At 40.9% G+C, this 20312-nt stretch overlaps 1 protein-coding gene across 5 annotated transcripts in view; it reads right to left on the reverse strand.

Annotated features, from left to right (window-relative positions):
• The window catches only part of SLC6A6 (solute carrier family 6 member 6), a 71016-nt gene continuing 50704 nt past the window's right edge, over positions 1–20312 (reverse strand). For 4 of the 5 annotated variants that reach the window (XM_072989510.2, XM_072989508.2, XM_072989506.2 and 1 more), the window contains 6 exons: positions 15109–15246; positions 13609–13711; positions 10220–10320; positions 8709–8879; positions 6921–7057; positions 1–5647 (listed from right to left, as the gene is read on the reverse strand). In XM_072989510.2, coding sequence (XP_072845611.1) covers positions 5533–5647; positions 6921–7057; positions 8709–8879; positions 10220–10320; positions 13609–13711; positions 15109–15246 — 765 coding nt within the window. In that variant the 3' untranslated portion in view covers positions 1–5532. Of the gene's footprint in view, positions 5648–6166; positions 7058–8708; positions 8880–10219; positions 10321–13608; positions 13712–15108; positions 15247–20312 lie in introns of those variants that run through there. The other variant, XM_078385241.1, reaches the window with a different exon arrangement.

Raw genomic sequence — 20312 nt, forward strand, 5'->3', positions numbered from 1 at the left:
TAAAGGAAAGTTTTTTAATTTTTTTTCTTTGTGATGATTACAAACTCATCTAGAAAAAGCAAAAATGACTTTAAAATATCAATATACATTTCCTTTATCTAAAAAGCAAAACAGGTAAAACTGCAAAATACAAACATTTACTGTATACACACAAAAAACTAATTTTCAGGGCTGAGGTACATTCCAAATTCTTATTCCTATACAAATATTCCATTCTGGAACAATAAGGATGACAAATAAGTTTAAAATGTCTTTTTAAAAAAATTAGTTTAAAAATTATTTCTAAAAGGAGGGCAGTTGGATGCCCTCTAAATTCCAAGTGACTACTTGTTATAGACGGTAGGCAGTCACATGTGTGAATTTAAATAATTTTCAAAAATGCTCATCAACATTTTCGGTAGAATAAAGAAGTTGTCTGTCTTAACCAACTGCATTCCTTTCAAAACCGCAACAGCACAATACAGCAACAATACAACAATGGTCTATGACAATAGTGAATGCATCAAAGAGCATTGTACTGCCTGCCTAGGGTAGAGTGGGGAGAGACAGTAGAATAATCGTGGTTCTTAACCTTCCAGCCCATCTTTTTTTAACCCCCCCCGCTTCTCTCTCTCTTCACACACACACAGACACACACACAGAGACAGTCAAAGCTACTGAAGTGTTGACTTCTGCACTGCTTTCCTGCAGCTGATCATTAGTTTGTCATTTGGAAGCTCCTTGGGCATATTGCTCCTCCAGAGAAAGCTTTTTCACTGACTTGTCTGCCTCTCTAAGCAAAGGGATTTTCAGGAAAGGCAGCTTCCTGTGGTTGGCCATTTTGCTTCATGTCATCTTGCTCAGCAAACATTACTGAGTTAGAAGACTTCCTCTGTCTCCAGGTCTCTACCCCAGCTAAACCAAACTACAGTGGTGCCTCGCTTGATGAGGATAATCCATTCCAGCAAAATCGCTGTTAAGCAATATCCTCGTCAAGCAAAATAAAAAAATCCCATTGAAATGCATTGAAACTCCGTTCAATGCGTTCCAATGGGCTGAATAACTCATCGTCCAGCGAAGATCCTCCATAGGGCGGCAATTTTCTGCTCCCTGTGTTGCGAAAAAGCCTTCCTAAACACAGCGGGGAGCTATTTTGTACACCCAACAGCCACTTTGAAACCCGACGATCAGCTGTTTTTGATCGTCGTAATACAAAGAATTGGTTCCCAAAGCAGGAAACCGATCATCGTAAAGCAAAAAAACCCCATTCAAACATCATTTTATGATCGCAAAAACTCCATCATGAAGCGGATTCGTCGTCGAGCGGGGTAAGCGTTAAGTGGGGCACCACTGTACTTACTAGAAAGTGTAGTTGAACTTCCACTAAACTTGTAATGTCTGGCTTGCAAGTAAGTATATTTAAGGACAGGTCTCTTCATTGGTAATATCCTTAAACATACTTATTCTCTATATATTGTGGAGCTGGGGAATGTATTTTATTGAGGATAAAGAATGGATTTTTTTTGCGACATTCTATTCTACAAAGAAACCACTTTTCTTAGTATAAAAATGTAAATACAACTTCATTATGCTAAACTTCTGTTTTAGGACTACATAGTTAGAGTACTGTGTCTCAGCACAATTCTTAGATTTGGGATTTGAAGTGAAAGGCTACATTTTATTTCTAAACAGTGACACACATTTTGTAGGTGCTGGCTTATTCTTATCCTTCAAAAAGCACAAAGGAGATGGTCAACAGCTCACCCCTTGTTTCTTCTCCTACATGGCTTGTACTTGTATGGGTTTAGCATGACTGGAGTCAATGAGGCAGAATAGGATTACATCAAACCATTTTGTCTAAATTGCACTGTAGACTAGGCTGTTGGCACTCACCAGCTGCTTTTGAACAGGAGCAAGGAGTGAGACAGAGACAAGTGGAGAAAACTAGTCTGATGTAAACACTAAGATATGCTGATCTAAAATTACATTCTTCCTACAAGTGATTAGCACAATTAGGCTTTGCACTCTAGATTTAAACAGACCAGTACAGGACTACAGAGGTCATGTCCCAGTAACGTTCTAACACTTGTTGCCCAATGGTGATCAATGGTCTTTAATCCTGCGTGCAAAGCTTCGAGTTCTATCCATGGCTGAGCTTTAGCTCCAGACAGATTTAGCAAGATTTGAAGGTGGTCCATGAATGGAATACCTGGCTGAGTGCTTTTGAGTATTTGGATTAAGTTCCTGTTTGTCTCCAGTCCAAACGGATGGTGTCTGGGTCTCTCTCTACCTCTCGTACAGGATGATTAGCTCTAACCTTATGTTACTACAGTATATGTTTTTTTGTGGTCAGCTTCAGCATTTACAAGAAAGCAAACATTTCCTTCCATATTTTTGGCATAGAGAAGAAAAGGTAGTTTTGATGATCCCAAGCATTAATAGAAAAAAAAAATCTTCAGTAGCAGTTCTGTCTCTGTGGGGTTGTGATTGTCACTGAAACCATATTTGATCTTCTGCTCAGGAATTTTGAATACACAACACACAATGGAAGCTACACTTGATTTATATTATGTCTTTGGCCAGTAGCAACCATAGACCTAAAGAGACTAGAGGAAAGGGAATTAAATATGTCAAAGCTCTTGACTTTTAAATCCCCCCCACCAAAGTAAAACATACCGTGAAAATGTTATACCTGTACAATATGTAATAATCTGATGGATAGAAAAAGAAACACAAGCTGAAATATTTCTAATTCATCTAAACTGCTTCCTGATAAAAAGTGAGTATACAAACATCTATGCTGGCCTAGATATGTCTACTCAGAAACACATCATGGTAAATGTAGTGGTACTTAGTTTGCAGGTAAACATAGTTAGGCTTCACACTGTACATCTGAAATTTATCAAGACTGAACGTCCACTTGTCTTTGAGCTAAATTCCTTTTCTATCCATCTCTCCAGACCTGTACCAACAGTTACCCAGCAATTGTTGATCCCATAACAATCCATTCTCTGTTTTCATTTTGCCTCACGTGCTCATTGTGATGGCCATCAAGTGCAAAGATTTGTATCCTGCTGATATTTTGAAAGATTTGATTAAGAGAAGGGAAGATTTTTCTGAGTAACTTCAGAAACCGCTTGACAGAGCCAGATCTGAAAATGCTGACTGCAGACATAGAGATGGTCCACTCTGATCTCTGCTTCTCCAGACATAAGTGTGTGTCCCTTGATGCTTTTCATAACCTTTCTGGACTTCCTCTGAATCCAAAATACAGTCTCTTGCCACTTTCCCCAAACCGATAAGGACGACAGTTATGCTTTCATGCTCTCCCCTCCCCACCCCTTTTTGGAAATGCAATTATTTATTTCTTTGAACAAACATTTAGGCTATTCCACACATATCCCAACATCTCCCCATATACCAACCACTTCACCAACAACAGTCACAATACTGAATATTTAACTTCTTAGTTACAAATGAAAGATAAAATAGGCCACGAAGTTCTACAAAGTAAATTAGGGAAAGAAATCAGTCTCTTTGCAATCATAAATAAGTAGAAAATACAAACAGTTGCTTAAACTTTTTTGTGCCCCTCCCCACCCCTTGCCCTTTAATTTGGCAAAAATCTACTTTTGACATTCAGATTACCACATTCAATTATTCAGAAGCTTTGTGTTGTGAAAATGTGCTAACTGAAACAAAAGAAAACAAAAGAACCAAAACAAAACCAAGGATAATGGATTGGGTGGTGTGTCAAACCACAAGTGGATCCAGGAGTTACTACCCCCCCCACCCCCTTCCCCCCCCCCCTCAAACTAACCAGCCAGAGTACTTTCTAAGGTCATGGTGTACATGCCTATGAAAACAACCTTTCACTTTGACATGGAAGCAACTGATTGTAATGGCACAGCTTAACCTCAAAATGGGCTGGGTGTCGGGCCCAGACATTTTGCTACCTGAGGCAAAGAACGAGTTGGCAGCCACATTGTTCCACCATGGAAAGAAGTGTTTCCATGGTGGCGATGAGGCACTCTCCTCCTCTCTACTGGAGGAGAGTGGGATGGTTTGAGGAGCTGGAGGACAGGCTGTGTGTGGGATGCGCCGGCCTGTCCTTCTGCGAAGCGTTATGGTTGAATGTTCAGGAGAAATGACCCCAGCACTGGCCACCTGAGGCAGTCATTGCATTCTGCCTCAGTGTCAGGCTCTCCGTCCCTGGGTACCTTTCACCCTTAACTGGAACTCTAAAAGCATGGGACTGATTCTCTGTGGTTAGTTCTGGACTTTTACCTTCCCCTAGTATATGGATATAAAACAGCTTTCCCCAAGCAGGTGCTCTCCAGTTGTGATACTTTATAACTCTTGTCACCCCAGCCAAGAGGGCAGAGATTGAGGAAGGCTAGTTTAGGATATTTCTCCTGTTGGTATCTACATTTGGCATAGCAGCTGGTCTTCAGATCCTGAAAGCATTTTCTTTAATTTATCAAAATAGTTTTTACATATCTTTAGTGCAACACACACCAGAAAAACTGAAGGAATTATCTGTTAAAATCTGCCTTTGACCTGACTCCTTCCTGCCTTCAGTTAAATTGGATTCCTGCTTCTGACGGCTATAGTTTGGACTACAGATGCCTTCCACACCTGGCAAAATTTCCTGGAAACAGTAGCTCTCCCTTGCTTTACTTAATATGTTAACATTTTCACTGGCTATTACTAAACAGGAAGATAATCATATCTGAGGCACTATTCAAGAAAATACCATTTGGTCATCATATGTTCTGGAAGGGTTTGCTTTGGAGCTCTCATAATAGGATGGTACCTGGGGGTAAACCCTTAACTTCTGCCCCTTGTATACATTGAAAGCTCAGTCCCCTCACATAAAATATATTATACTCCATCTACCAAAACAAAACAAAAGACACTTTGCTATACAAGACACTTGCAAATAGCTGCGCTTTGGTCCTTTTTATTTAAAGTTACTTCCATTTTATATAAAAAATAGCACAATTTAGCAACATGTGCATAACTAATATGCAGTGGCCACTGAGAGCATAAATGATCTGTCGCTTATCTGGTTTTTATTCTGTAATGCACTGAGGAATGTTTTCAAATACCAGGTAAGTTCCAGTTTAAACCACAGCATCTGCCACTGACTGAATGACCTGGCAGAAATAGCAAAGGCTAAGGCTTTGTTCTCATTTCCAGCTTATAATCCATATTAACTATTCACTTAAAGGGGGGGGCATCCCCCAAAATCAATGCCCATATGACAAAGGCCAGAGCCTTTATCCAAAAATGAAAGAAGAGAAGAATTTTAGAACAGGGCTTGGCCGAATATGAATCTTCCAGAAGCAAACCCTAACTTCCAAAGGAAGTGGTAAAGTTCTTAAATTTTAGTTCACTGATGGAAATTTTGTTCAGGTGTTTCATGACTCATCCGCACTAAAATGCCTTTGCAGCTTACTTCATCTCCTTCCGCTTCCTCATCTCAATATTATACAAACGATGACTCTGCTTACGCCTGTGAAGGGTCTAAGTCTTTCTATTGTTTCTCCCTCATCTGTAGTCCTTCAGAATTTTCTCTTTAATGGCTTCTATATCTGAATCTTCTTCAATCGATATGCGACTTATCTGACTTGACCGATATAGTCCCAACACTCCTTTCTGTGTCCTGATAATGATAAATTTTGGCAAATTTGTGATTTTAAACAAAACTTACAATCACACAATACTTTTGAAAAATCTTTGTAAATGTAGCATGTCTATCTGCTCTTTAAAACCTGCCTAAATGTTCTAAGGAAATTCAAGTCAAAGCCAGTACATTTCTTGAGTACAGTCCATGAAAAGTAACCCAGTTCCCACATTATGCTCTTCCGTCACACTTAAGCGATCTTTCAAGTCACCCTCACGCCATGGGTACAGGCCTGTACTTCTTCTATGGCAACAACAAGAGAGCAGCTTAGCTGCATTTATATCTTTCTCTGAAGTTTACACACAAACTCTTTCTGTGTCACCTTGGTTAGACACAGAATCAACTTAGGAAAGAAGTCCTGTGAGGGAAGAGGCAGCTCCCTGCTTCCTCAAGAAGGTCCTACCTGGCAAACAGTATCTGAAGCAAGAATGAGGCTGCTACCCTATCACTGGTGGTCTGCGTAAGAACTGTACTCAGAGATGACTGGTGCCTGGATTGTTCCCTTGGTTTCTAACCGCTCCCAATCCATATTGCAGCTTTTCCATTTATATACACAAATGCCATCTCATGTGGACTGCAGCAAACATAAAAGCATGTACCCTTTCCTGTTTTAATTTTCCCCACTTTGACCAGAGGAGGATGTGTTATATTTTGAAAACCAGTTTCTTTAAAAATAACATATGCATTCATTTTCAAATAGCAAATTTCTCTAATGAGAGACATGCTTTTTTGTAAGCTTTTGTTTTTACCCTGTTCCCAGTGATACCAGCACCTAAAGAAATCTGAGCTTTGTGCAATCCTATATATGTTTACTCAGAAGTAAATCCCATTGTGTTCAGGGGGATATTCCCAAGTAAGTGTGCACATAGGATTGCAGACTATGGGTATTGCTGGCAAAAAAAAAAAAAACACCCCGAAAAGCCAAAAGATAAACTCAAATGGTAAGGTGGCATGATCAACAGAAGTTAGTTAGATATGTTGTGTGTGGGGGGGGAAATAGTAAATTCCTGCAGAGTGCCTAATTTGATATGAAAGCTCTGCCTCTAAGTAGAGCAAGAGGCATCAGCTGTGATTTACTTTACAAAATATTAAAAAATAAAAACCAAACACATGAAAAATAATTTTCTCTGTGAGAAATAAAAATAAATCCTAGTGCAAATATAAAGCTCTGTAAACCTGGTCCTATGAGAGATTCTATGGTTAGTAAACGGCAGTTTTAAAGCAGGCGGTTCCTCTCATAGAGAGAGCTCACATCATTGTCTCCACGATGATATGAGTTGGCTTGATCAGTTCACCATTGGCTCCTCTAGAAGGGCAGAATGGGGTAACAATCTCTGTTTCTCTGTCCCACCGACTAATCTCACGCGGGGCAGCCACTGCCTTCACCCTCTAGGGAGAAAAAAAAGATACACAAGGATTAAAAGAGACATCCAGAGAATGTTACTGTGCTCGTATTGTGCTTAAGGGCAAATAACCCACATTTCTAACATGCACTGGTGGGGCCTGAGCTGATGATGACTTATCAGGAAAGGGAACTTGAGGTAACACAGTAAGAACATCAAATCAGTCTATAGTGGCTGCAAAAAAATAAAACTGTAAGCATTGAGATTCTTATTAAAGAAAAAAATTTACTGTGCCACCAAATCTACAATAATATTGCCAAACCTTGAAAAGGATAGTGGCTATTAGAAAAGGTGCAGAAAAGAGCAATCAAAAGGATCATGTTGTAGCTAGAAAAACTTTAGCCACCATATTGGGTGTCTTTAAAAGAATGCTCACTGTTAAGCAAAAACCATCCACAGGTTTAAAAAAAAATCCTAAGCCAACTGGGTCTGTTTGGAGCCACTGCTCACAAGATGTTTGCCGGACTGGCATAAGAAACCCAATTTCACTACAAGAAAGTGGCTGAAATCCTGTTGTGCAGTTACAGAAATGCTGTAACTTTTGGAAGTAAATGGTTGCAGGTAGTAAATCTCCACAGACATAATCTATTGCATGCTGAGTCACTTGATCTGGCATACCACAGATGCCTGCAGAGATTTCTTAACTTATAGCCATTTGTGGCTGAAAGTTCTACCTGCACAACTGTGCAACAGGATTTCAGCCGTGGTAGGTAGGTATTTGTTACATTTACTGTATATTCTCCCTTTCCACCACAAAGCAGTGCTCGAGGCTACTTACTATCTTTATAAAAGAATAAAACAGATATAAAACAAATTTAACACAGTACTAGAATGTATAGACAGCTTGTGACCAGAAAAAAGCTGTGTGCTCTTTAAATGTTGGTGTGAGCTGCCCCTGCTAGAACCATGCCCAGGACAGGATTTCCCTTGGCTAACACCTTCACTTGGTATTGATAAATTCTGTTTTCCACTAGGTGGCTCTCTAACTCAACACTGTAACAAAAAACGGTTAGGCCAATCCTTACAAAGCACCACCAAGTATGGATGCTCAGTGCTTGGGCAAGGCAGAGAGGAAGAGAGCAAGCAGCCTTTGTTAAATCAGGATTCCATAAATCTCCCAAATCTTTACAGATACTACTTTTGACATCCATTTTTTCAACTGATACTCCTTTTGACAACGTGATTAAGATTCCAGGATCACAGTTAGATCGAGGTCACGTTCTCTGGCAAGTATTTCTACTCTAGCAGGAAGTCGTGTTCAATGAATATGTGTTGGGTCTACGACAGAGATGTATGAAACAGTCACAGCTTGGCTTCTTGGGATGCTCACATGTGTAAGCCCTATATCTGCACCTCATTGTCGTTCCTTTACTATTACAACATGAAATGCTTTCTCATTCTGCATCTATTTCACTCATCTGTTTTGTGTCTGGAGAACAAGACATCTTTAGAAGTGGGGCAGAGGCAAGCAGGCTTGGCTGTTGCTTAGAATAGTTATTCAAAAGATAGATCCAACAACAGCATGTCCTAAGCGGGCCAGCTAACAGTAGTACTAATCAGCATTCAGCTTTCGATTGATTAATTGATCAGTTGGTTGATTGATTTTTTAACCCCACCTTTCCAGCTTTTTTATTTACCTCAATGAGAGAGCCATCTGACTGCAAAATACGGACGACCATAACCAGCGGGATGCAGACCATAGAAGAGAGAGCAAGAATCCACCCCAGGCCAATTGCCCATTCCGGATAGATATACACCTTGTTGTAGGTCAGTGGTGTATACTTGGCCAGAGAAAAGACAAAGCAACCCTGTGCCAAGACAGAAAACAAAACAAAGATCACTGAAAGAAGACCATTAAAGATGTCCTGAAACAATGGTGTCCTCTATCCAACTGACAGCTTGTGCAGTGTGGATTTACAGCATCAGTGTAAGCATCTCAGAAAGAGGGTGAAGCTGACAGTAGGTTATTTTCCAGACAAATTGAACTTTGATTATATTTTTATTTATTTCTCTTCCCTAAATATATAAGGAAATTCTCTGTGTTCAAGAGGCTGTATATTGGAAGGGAATAAAATGATTTAAGTCTTGAGCCATTCTTAAACTCATGCCTTATGCATCTCCTAACATAGAAGCCCTAACGGGCAGTTTAGCAAGGGACCAACTACATTTATCTCATTCTTTGCTTTCTACTCTGCAAACTCTCTTTCGACTTTATTATTTCTGCTGCTCCTCATGCTTTGCTGCTAGTGGTGAATCGGTGGGTGTTCATACACTGTAGGATAACATCCCTACGATGCTCTCTCTCACCCACAGCTTCTTTGAGGTGTCTGCTCTATGAACTTCGCATTAGCAGGAGGCTCTTCTAATTCTGGTCTCCAGATCCTCCTTCTATTCCATTTTTTAAAAGAGTTACACTGCAGTCAGTGCAAACCATTACAACATGCAGCAAAGAGTGAAAATTTTACTGTGCTATGAGGGGCCGCAAAGGAGAAAGAAAGGCTTTCACAGCATTGTCTATTTGTCTTCACCTGCTAGGAATGCTATGTTGTGGTGTGGAACAAACCATGCACTCCTCTGCATGCGTACTCAAAAGTCTCACTTGTGTCCATGGGTCTTGTCTCTTGGCAAAAAAATTCATAAGTTGCAGCTAAGTCTAACTCAAGAAGATAGCAGTACATTGACCAGACACACTGAAGTGTCTTTAGTACCTAGAATTAGAGATGGAGGTATTTGTATATGAATGCTCCGGAACAGCTGGACTTAATGAGGGTCCAGTCCCTGGGGCCGGACTGTCCACTCAGGCATCTGATGGTGGTGGTCCCTCTCTTCCTTCCACTCACTCCCGGAGCGCCGCTTGGCTAGGGACTCAGCAGCCTTGCAGAGAGACTCGTCCTCCTTCCCGTTGCCAGGAGTGGCTAGCCAAGTAGGGCTCTTGACGTGACTGGAAGGAAGAGAGGGATCTAACCTGCCGGATGCGTAAGTGGACCTGTTAAGTCCAGCTGTGTGGGGGTGTTCAAATTCGTATACCTGCATCTCTACTTACAATGCCTGACAGCACAGTAACTGAAAACATTTGTTTGCAAACACAGTCTGCTTTTTTTGCAAATGGCCTAAGAAAGGTGTTCGGTTATGATGTTTCAGTACTCACCACACAGAGAATTGGTGTGATTAGAATCCAGCTCCATTTCATCCAGGGACCAGGCCTGTAACCAATCATATCTTCAATGGCATCATAAAATTTGTCAGCGCCTGGGGTTCAAACACAGGGGAAAGAAGATTTATTAGTCTGGAATGTAACTTCCACTTTGAGTCTAAGTTTAAAATTAGGTCTAATCTGAATTTTTAACCATCTAAATACCACCCTGAAAACCCCATTATCTCCCCCCCCCCTTTTTTTTTAGATGTGGCCTTTTGTGCCATTGTTCCTGCAATGTTGCAACACTAGACCCTTTTTCTTCAGGCTTAGCTTTTTGTCCTTCACTGTGTCTGGCAGAGATCGTACAGCAACAGTGATGGAATCATAGAACAAATCAGGTTTTTTTGGTAATTTTGGTATCTGTGAAGGCATACAAAGCTGCCCTTGTTCTGAAGTGTCAGTCCAGATGTCTCTCATATACAACTTCTCCAAATATACACATAAAAATGTGTGTTCCAAAATATATTCAGACTGATGTTTCCTGTTTTACTTCATGGCAAATGGTAGCATTGGTCCGGTGTCTGAGTCAAGGGGGATTTTTCTTCTCAGTGAACATTTTTGTGCCCATTCAAATGGTTTCTGAAGAACTGCTGCTAGAACATGCTTTCTTACAGGAACATAAATGTTCCTGAAATTTGTCACCCACCTACTTACTCGGAGTGTGTGATCCAAACTAGCTGTGAGAGTGGCAATAACTCCATAATTGAGATGATGAATCTTTGTTCCTTTTTTACAGTTGTTCAGGAATTGATTTGATGCATTCATCTATCTTCTAGTAACTCTACTTAGCAAAGCTGGCAGTGCAGCTACATTGGCTTGCAACTGTAATGGCATGTAGATTCCAGCATCCCAGCTATGACACAAAATACATTCCAAAAGAGATTGCCTTATGTGCACTTCTGGGATGGCTGCCCAGGCACTCCCTGTTGCTCCCTGTTTTTGATGTCCAGTTTAACTGTGATCTCATTATTGTTGTTTAGTCGTTAAGTCATGTCCGACTCTTTGTGACCCCATGGACCAGAGCACGCCAGGCCCTCCTGTCTTCCACTGCCTCCCGGAGTTGGGTCAAATTCATGTTGGTAGCTTTGATGACACTGTCCAACCATCTCATCCTCTGTCGTCTCCTTCTCCTCTTGCCTTCACACTTTCCCAACATCATGGGAATCTTCCAGGGAATCTTCTCTTCTCATGAAATGGCCAAAGTATTGGAGCCTTAGCTTCAGAATCTGTCCTTCCAGTGAGCACTCAGAGTTGATTTCTTTCAAAATGGATAGGTTTGTTCACCTTGCAGTCCAGGGGACTCTCAAGAGTCTCCTCCAGTACCACAATTCAAAAGCATCAATTCTTCGGCAGTCAGCTTTCAGTCCAGCTCTCACTTCCATACATCGCTACTGGAAAAACCATAGTTTGTCAGCAAGGTGATGTCTCTGCTTTTTAAGATGCTGTCTAGGTTTGTCATCGCTTTCCTCCCAAGAAGCAGGCGTCTTTGAAATTTGTGGCTGCTGTCACCATCTGCAGTGATCATGGAGCCCAAGAAAGTAAAATCTGACTGTTGCTTCTTGTCCCACATATAGGTTTCTCAGGAGATAAATAAGGTGGCCGGGCACTCCCATTTCTTTAACGACTTGCCATAGTTTGCTGTGGTCCACACAGTCAAAGGCTTTTGCATAGTCAATGAGGCAGAAGTAGATGTTTTTCTGGAACTCTCTGGCTTTCTCCATAATCCAGCGCATGTTAGCAATTAGGTCTCTGGTTCCTCTGTCCCTTCGGAATCCAGCTTGTACTTCTGGGAGTTCTCGGTCCACATACTGCTGAAGCCTGCCTTGGAGGATTTTGAGCATAACCTTGCTAGCGTGTGAAATGAGTACAATTGTACGGTAGTTGGAGCAGTCTTTGGCACTGCCCTTCTTTGGGATTGGAATGTAGGCTGATCTTTTCCAATCCTCTGGCCACTGTTGAGTTTTCCAAACTTGCTGGCATATTGAATGTAGCACCTTAACAGCATCATCTTTTAAGATTTTAAACAGTTCAACTGGAATGCCATCACCTCCACTGGCCTTGTTGTTAGACAAGCTTTCTAAGGTCCACTTGACTTCACTCTCCAGGTCTGGCTCAAGGTCAGCAACCACACTATCTGCGTTGTCCGGGAAGTCCAGAACTTTCTGGTATAATTCCTCTGTGTAGTCTTGCCACCTCTTCTTGATGTCTTCTGCTTCTGTTAGGTCCCTACCATTTTTGTCCTTTGTCCCTGTGATCTCATAGCAATTAAGATATATGTGGTGGAATGCTGTACCCTGGTCTTTACCATTGCTTAATTCAGAAAGGACACTTTCCCTAGTAGGAAAAGCTTACAGAGGAGAATTGGGAAGAGGAAGAAACCTCCCTTTTATAAGCAACAGTCAAACTGAATTTCCCATGGTATTCAGTCCATGGTGGAAACTCCTCACACACAGTTGCTTTTTTATTTTATATTCTTTTAATATCTTAAAAAATTATAAAATAACTACAATCTGAAATATAAATTGAACAATATACAGCTGGAGAGAATAATCTCTATCAAATTACAGGCTCTGTAAAACTTTCAAGCAGGTGAAATTAGAAGGATTCCACAATGTAAGAATGACCCTAGAAGAGTACAGAGCCGTTATGTCAAAAGATATCAAACTGGAGAGAGAGAGAGAAAAAAAAATCTATTTGTTTGAAGGAGAGCATTGCATATACCCTGAACCACTAGAAAAAATAAAAAGTGGGCCATAAATCAGATCAAGCCTGAACTTTCTCTGGAAGCAGAAAATTATGAAACCAAGGCCAGCATACTTTGGGCACATCACAAGAAGGCAAAGCTCACTGGAAAAGGGAATAATGCTGGGAGAAGTTGAAGGCAGCAGGAAAGGAAGATTACCAGCTATGAAATGGGTTGATTCCATAAAGGAAGACCCAAGCCATGAGTTTACAAGAGCTGTTGAGGAAAGGTCATTTTGGAGGTCACTCATCACAGGGCCCCCCCATAACTGAGAGGTGACTTGACAGCATGTAACAACAATGTCAAAAGAGATTGGAGTGGGAGGGTTTCCACAATATAGAAGTAAAACAGGAAAGAAAAGAAAAAAGAAAAAGTGATGCAATTGTTCTTGTTCTGACCCAAGGAAAAATTGATTCTAGGAGATCTGAAACTCCTGGAGGAATCCTAGGAAGATAAACAAACAATGTAAAGAAATCATTATGTGATGTTCAGGTCTTTCATTTAGTTTCTCTCTTCTTTTCCTGACCTAAACCCAATCCCAGCTACTTGGCTGGATCCCAGGGGTAGGTATCAGACCAGAACCTTACACTTTACTCACCATAAACCCAGGCTACAGCAATGCATTCAAAGAATGCAACCCACAAAAGGCATACACCACTAGCTGCATAGTAGTCAAAGAGTTGAAACACATACATGCCACCCTAGAAGAGAAAAGACATAAGTGGAAAATAAACATGAGTGTTACTAATGCACAACCGCAGCTGCTGACAAGAAGTGTGAAAAGCAAATGGACCTTTGCTGCTGTCCTTCACATCTATGACTCACTCTTGCGGAAGAATTACCCATCAACAAAAATACAACTGCCAATCAACTCTTGGAAATTGTTAAGTACAAGATGTTCTTTCCAGGATCTGCACTTACTTCTCATACCCGATTTGAAAGAAATGGTGAGCGAAATTAAGCCACTCAGCTTCATCTACACCAGGATTAAAGTTATTTACTTCCTAAACTCTGGCATTTTAGAGTAGGCATTTATACAAATAAGATGGAAGACAAATTGGTATTCAGCAGAAATTGCTGTCACTAGAGCAAAATATATAAGAAAATCTCACCAAGGAGCTTGCTAATAGATAGGCTGACATAATTTACTGTTGTACACAATAGTTGTCCTGTTTTTCTAGCACCTTCTACAAGACTGAGTTATCAAACCCTAAATATAATAGGGATTGCAAGCTGGACATAATATCCCATACAGTATATTTCCGTTTAACTGAGTTCCTCCAATATCTACAGTACAGCAGAATGTAGTCCTTTTGGTTATTCAAGGACTTTGTACTTTTAGAAGGAAAGTCCTGAGAAAATACAGCACTAGATTAAAGGGTCCTTAATAGTATAACACATAAATTGTGTGGCCAGACCAGTACCATATACAGGCAAATTAGTCCTCTGAGGAACCAGATTGTTCTCTTAGGAACCATCCAGACACCCTTACTATTTGTCCATCTCTACCACAGTAGCTCCACCACTTGTTCCCCAGAAGGTCTAGCAAAGGAGGCTTTTTATGTCACAAGATCCTTTTAACAAGAAATGCCAGAAACTGAACCTTAGACCTTCTCCATGCGCTGTATGTGCCCTAGGTAAAGGTTAAAGGTAAAGGTAAAAGGTCCCCTTTGACATTTAGTCCAGTCATGCCCAACTCTAGGGGGCGGGTGCTCATCCCCGTTTCCAAGTCGTAGAGCCAGCGTTTGTCCAAAGACAGTTTCCGTGGTCACGTGGCCAGCGTGACTACACATGGAACGCTGTTACCTTCCCACCGAGGTGGTACTTATTTATCTACTCACATTTTTACATGCTTTCAAACTGCTGGGTTGGCAGGAGCTGGGACAAGCGACGGGAGCTCACTCCATCGCGTGGAATCGATCTTACGACTGCTGGTCTTTGACCTTGCAGCAGAGGCTTCTGCGGCTTAACTCGCAGCGCCACCATGTCCCTGAGGTACGTGTCCTACCTCTGAACTAATGTGTCATTGTGACTTCACAGAATAGATCTGCACTGAAACGCAAAGTGAAGGAAGGCTGCACCAGGCATTTGTACTTACTTCAGTCACCATAGTTAGTCCCAGAAGATAGCTGAGGAAACAGACTATAGCGATGAAGATTTCCCGTCGGTAACCCTTCCTTAGGAAGGATGGGTACAGATCAACTAAAGATGTGATCTGTCCTTCAACTTCAACAAACTGCAGGATGGAGGAAAAGAAAAGAAGGGGCATATAAAACATTGAATGAATTCCATTTTTGTTTTGTTTTAAAAAAAGGCAAGCACCTTTCCATCCTAGACAGTTCATATCACAAAGCAGCAGCCACCATCCTACTGCACAATTTGTGCTACTTACATGAAATGAGCTACTTTGCTAAGTTTGCACAAAAGGATTGTTCCCATTGACTTTTTTTTCTCTCTTGCTACTACAAAACACCTTGTACCTCTCTCAGGGCACCTAAAATTATTTCATGGTTCCTTATCCTCACATGCACGGATGAGACCAACAAGGATTTATATCTCCACTTGGACACACTGTTGGCACTCTCAGTGGAAAAGTCAAAACTATTAACTTATTTATCTTCTCAAGAGGTTAAGAGACCACATGTGTGTGGTGTTCAGTTTGATCTTAAACTGCTTGTTACATTTCCCTTTCCTCTTTAAACCAAAGCCTACCCTAGACTTAAGAGTTCTTTAGTACAGTCATAAGGATCAGTGAGGAGAAAATCATTATATTTTGGTGTGATGCTATGCTTTTCATGCTTCTAGAAAAGCTATTGTGGCTTTTAGAAGAAGAAGAAAAATATTTATTCCGTATTGGCTTGAAACATGAAGGGTCTGATTCTTCTCTGCACAGCATCTGCATGCATACCCAGACTCAGTGCTTCACCAGCTCCACTTACTCATGTCCAGTTCTAGTCCTGATTTAAACTACCACGGCTTGGGATGAGAATCCCTTAAAGATCACCTCTCTTCGCATGTAACTGCCTTAATCATCTTTAGCAGCCTGTATCTGGTTTTATTCATCCTACATAGCCTCCTCTAACACAAAAGATGCAACAAGTTGTTAAGGATGTTTTCCATTGCAGTACCTCAGCTACAAAAATCCCTTCCTCAGACAAACTCACCTGGTGTGTACCTTAACATCATTTCAACACCAAAGGAAAACATTTCCACTTACTCCGGGTCTACTTTGTTTTACTATGTTTTCTTTCTGTTCAGTTTAATTAATTTTTAATTTTTATTTCATTTTTGTTGTAAAACAACCTTAAAAATTAGTCATTTAAAAAGCCTACAAATAATTGTGTGCCATCTTAAAACCTATTGTGTTTTATTTGGTGTATCTGCTCATCTGATGTAAATTATGAATGGAGCTGTAATCAATGGTAATAAAACATCATCATTGCCATCTAAGAACTGCAGAGCTGGAAAGGACCCTATGGATCAAGTCCAACTCCTGATCTGTTATTCTTTGTCACAGGGAGTACCATAGTGCTAAACTCTATCCTCAAACCAATTCCTGGAGCAAAATAAATCACAAATGCTGGAGAGATAAAAAATATTGGAAGGCATGGATTTTGTCACTGCTGTTACTTGGACAAACATTATGTTATATGGATGGTGGGGAAAATACTGAAATACTACAAAAGCAGGTTCTTTTACATGAACAAAGTCTTCATCTGGCTAAGCCTTCAATATCTCATTGTGTGTGTGTTTAGTCGTTTAGTCGTGTCCGACTCTTCGTGACCCCATGGACCAGAGCACGCCAGGCCCTCCTGTCTTCCACTGCCTCCCGGAGTTGTGTCAGGTTCATGTTGGTTGCTTCGCAGACACTGTCCAGCCATCTCATCCTCGGTCGTCCCCTTCTCCTCTTGCCGTCACACTTTCCTAACATCAAGGTCTTTTCCAAGGAGTCTTCTCTTCTCATGAGATGGCCAAAATACTGGAGCCTCAGCTTCAGGATCTGTCCTTCAAGTGAGCATTCAGGGTTGATTTCCTTTAGAACTGACAGGTTTGTTCTCCTTGCAGTCCAGGGGATTCTCAAGAGCCTCCTCCAGCACCACAATTCAAAGGCATCAATTCTTCGGCGGTCTGCTTTCTTTATGGTCCAGCTCTCACTTCCATACATCATGACAGGAAAAACCATAGCTTTGACTATTCGGACTTTTGTTGGCAAGGTGATGTCTCTGCTTTTCAAGATGCTGTCAAGATTTGTCATCGATTTCCTCCCAAGAAGAAGGCGCCTTTTAATTTCAGGGCTGCTGTCTCCATCTGCAGTGATCATGGAGCCCAGGAAGATAAAATTTGACACTGCCTCCATATCTTCCCCTTCTATTTCCCAGGAGGTGATGGGACCAGTGGCCATGATCTTAGTTTTTTTGATGTTGAGTTTCAGACCGTTTTTTGCACTCTCCTCTTTCACTCTCATTACAAGGTTCTTTAATTCCTCCTCACTTTCTGCCATCAGAGTGGTATCATCTGCATATCGGAGGTTGTTGATATTTCTTCCGGCAGTCTGGGTTTCTTCCAGTCCAGCCTTCCGCATGATGTATTCTGCATATAAGTTAAATAAGCTGGGGGACAATATACAGCCTTGCCGTACTCCTTTCCCAATTTTGAACCACTCAGTTGTTCCATGACCAGTTCTAACTGTTGCTTCCTGTCCCACATATAGGTTTCTCAGGAGATGGATAAGGTGGTCAGGCACTCCCATTTCTTTAAGAACTTGCCATAGTTTGCTGTGGTCCACACAGTCAAAGGCTTTCGCATAGTCAATGAAGCAGAAATAGATATTTTTCTGGAACTCTCTGGCTTTCTCCATAATCCAGCGCAAGTTAGCAATTTGGTCTCGAGTTCCTCTGCCTCTTCGGAATCCAGCTTGTACTTCTGGGAGTTCTCGGTCCACATACTGCTGAAGCCTACCTTGTAGGATTTTGAGCATAACCTTGCTAGCGTGTGAAATGAGTGCAATTGTACTGTAGTTGGAGCATTCTTTGGCACTGCCTTTCTTTGGGATTGGGATGTAGACTGATCTTTTCCAATCCTCTGGCCACTGTTGAGTTTTCCAAACTTGCTGGCATATTGAATGTAGCACCTTAACAGCATCATCTTTCAAGATTTTAAATAGTTCAACTGGAATGCCATCACCTCCACTGGCCTTGTTGTTAGCCAGGCTTTCTAAGGCGCACTTGACTTCGCTCTCCAGGATGTCTGGCTCAAGGTCAGCAACTACATTGTCTGGGTTGTCCGGGATATCCAAATCTTTCTGATATAATTCCTCTGTGTATTCTCATTAGAACATGCATTTTTAAAAGTTGGTAAATATGGTGTACTGTAAGTTTTCAAGTGTGCCATATAGGAGGGTGTGAAATCTCTCTATATGTAGCAATATTCCTAGGCCTAGACTTTCTCGTCCTGGCTCGTTAAACATGGAGCAGAAATAATTTCCTTTGCATACATAAAACGTGGTTGTTCCTGTTAGTGAGCAGGAACTCAATAACTACTTCACTAGACAAGTACAAATATGGTTAATTAGGAAGATACTTTGTTAAAATCCTTCCTTAACCTAGGGCACTACATAAGTCTTCTGTTTTTCTTTTTCTGCTGCAATATAACTAGAGTCCATCTTGCTCCTAAGCTGCTCTAACATTCCAAAATCCTGCTTGACAGCAATCCAAAAGCAAACAAAACATTAAGTGGTCCAATTAGTTTTAATTATTCTACACAGTGACAAATGACTTAAAATTACCAGGCAACCTTCAATTTACATAAGCACTTGGTAGCAGAACCACAGCTCTGAGCATGTTTTAACATTCAGTTTGGAAGTGATTAAAAGTCGCTCACTGGAGTTCAAAGATTAAGCACTAAAAAGCCATTTAGAACGAATGGAATGCTTTGCCAATTTAAGAGATCAAGTGAGTAACAACCAGAGGGAGAACTCCACTAGGAACTCATAAAAGACTGTGAATTCAGTATACTTTCAAGAACCGTGTTTTCCCGAAAATAAGACAAGGTTCTATATTAATTTTTGCTCCAAAAATGCATTAAGGCTTGTTTTCAGGGGATTTTTTTTTTCATGTACAACAACCCACATTTACTCAAATACAGTCATGTCATCTTCTCGTTGCAGCACAATGGTGGTGGGTGGAGTTTCACTTAACTGGGGTTTATTTTGGGGGTAGGGCTTATATTACGAGCATCTGAAAAAATCATACTATGGCTTATTTTCAGGTTAGGTCTTATTTTTGGGGAAACAGGGTATACTACTTGACAAGCAGATTTATTTACCACTAAAACCACTTACTCATATAATAAATAGAAGCTTGTTAGTTTAAAATTTTAAAACACCTCAAGGAAGTCTCCCCTGAAAACCTAGCAGAATTACACAACTAGCAATTGTCCAGAAATTATTAACAGATTTCTTTGTGTCATGTAATGAGGTGGGGAGGAAGAAAGCAAAAGCCTCAACTTTGTTTCTCATAGGAATAACAACAAAAGTATGTACTGGACAATTAACCCGGCCATTGAAAGAATAAGCATATCCACTGGTTTCCAAAGGTATGGCTGAGTTTTCAATTATGCTGAACTCTAAAAGACCTTATGAAATTGAAAGGCAAGGCATGCACCAGTACTTAGTGCCTCAAAACAAGCTTCAAAGAGTGTCATTGTTTCTTTTTTGGTTAGACACAAAGTTGCTGAATAATCTAATTAGCCAATTAGCTGCTCCACATGCAAGACACTGTGTGTGGTAATTTTGATTATCATATGTTAAAATCTACTAATTTAATGGTCAAGGGCTGGATAAGCCCCTTGCTGGGTACGAAAGAACAGCTTCAGGTTGGCAAGCCTCAATGTGGCCAATTTCCCCACCCTCGCACCATTTCTACTCTGTCTTCATTCTGCTGTTGGTCTATGCATGCATTTGTGAGGCAAATATATGATTTGATGGAAAGATGTGGGGGAGCACAATAAGGAGGTTCGCCAAGGAAGTAAAAAGGAATATTGCAAAGAGGATGCTAGTCGGAATGCCCCCACTCCCAAAAGCGAAGTGACTCAACCCATAGAAACAAATCTTAGAACTGAAGAGCTAGAAAGAAGCTTATGAATCATTGACTCCAGCCCCTGTGGAGGGGGCCCAGTGGGGAATCAAACTCCCAACCTCTGTCTCCACAGCCAGAGATCTAAACCACTGAACTATCCAGCAGTTATTGTAAGTTCTGGGTAGAGTAAATACATTTAAAGGACCTTTAAAAAGTGACAACCAAG

The sequence above is a fragment of the Pogona vitticeps genome, chromosome 2 (assembly GCF_051106095.1).
Source record: "Pogona vitticeps strain Pit_001003342236 chromosome 2, PviZW2.1, whole genome shotgun sequence".
Taxonomy (NCBI): domain Eukaryota; kingdom Metazoa; phylum Chordata; class Lepidosauria; order Squamata; family Agamidae; genus Pogona; species Pogona vitticeps.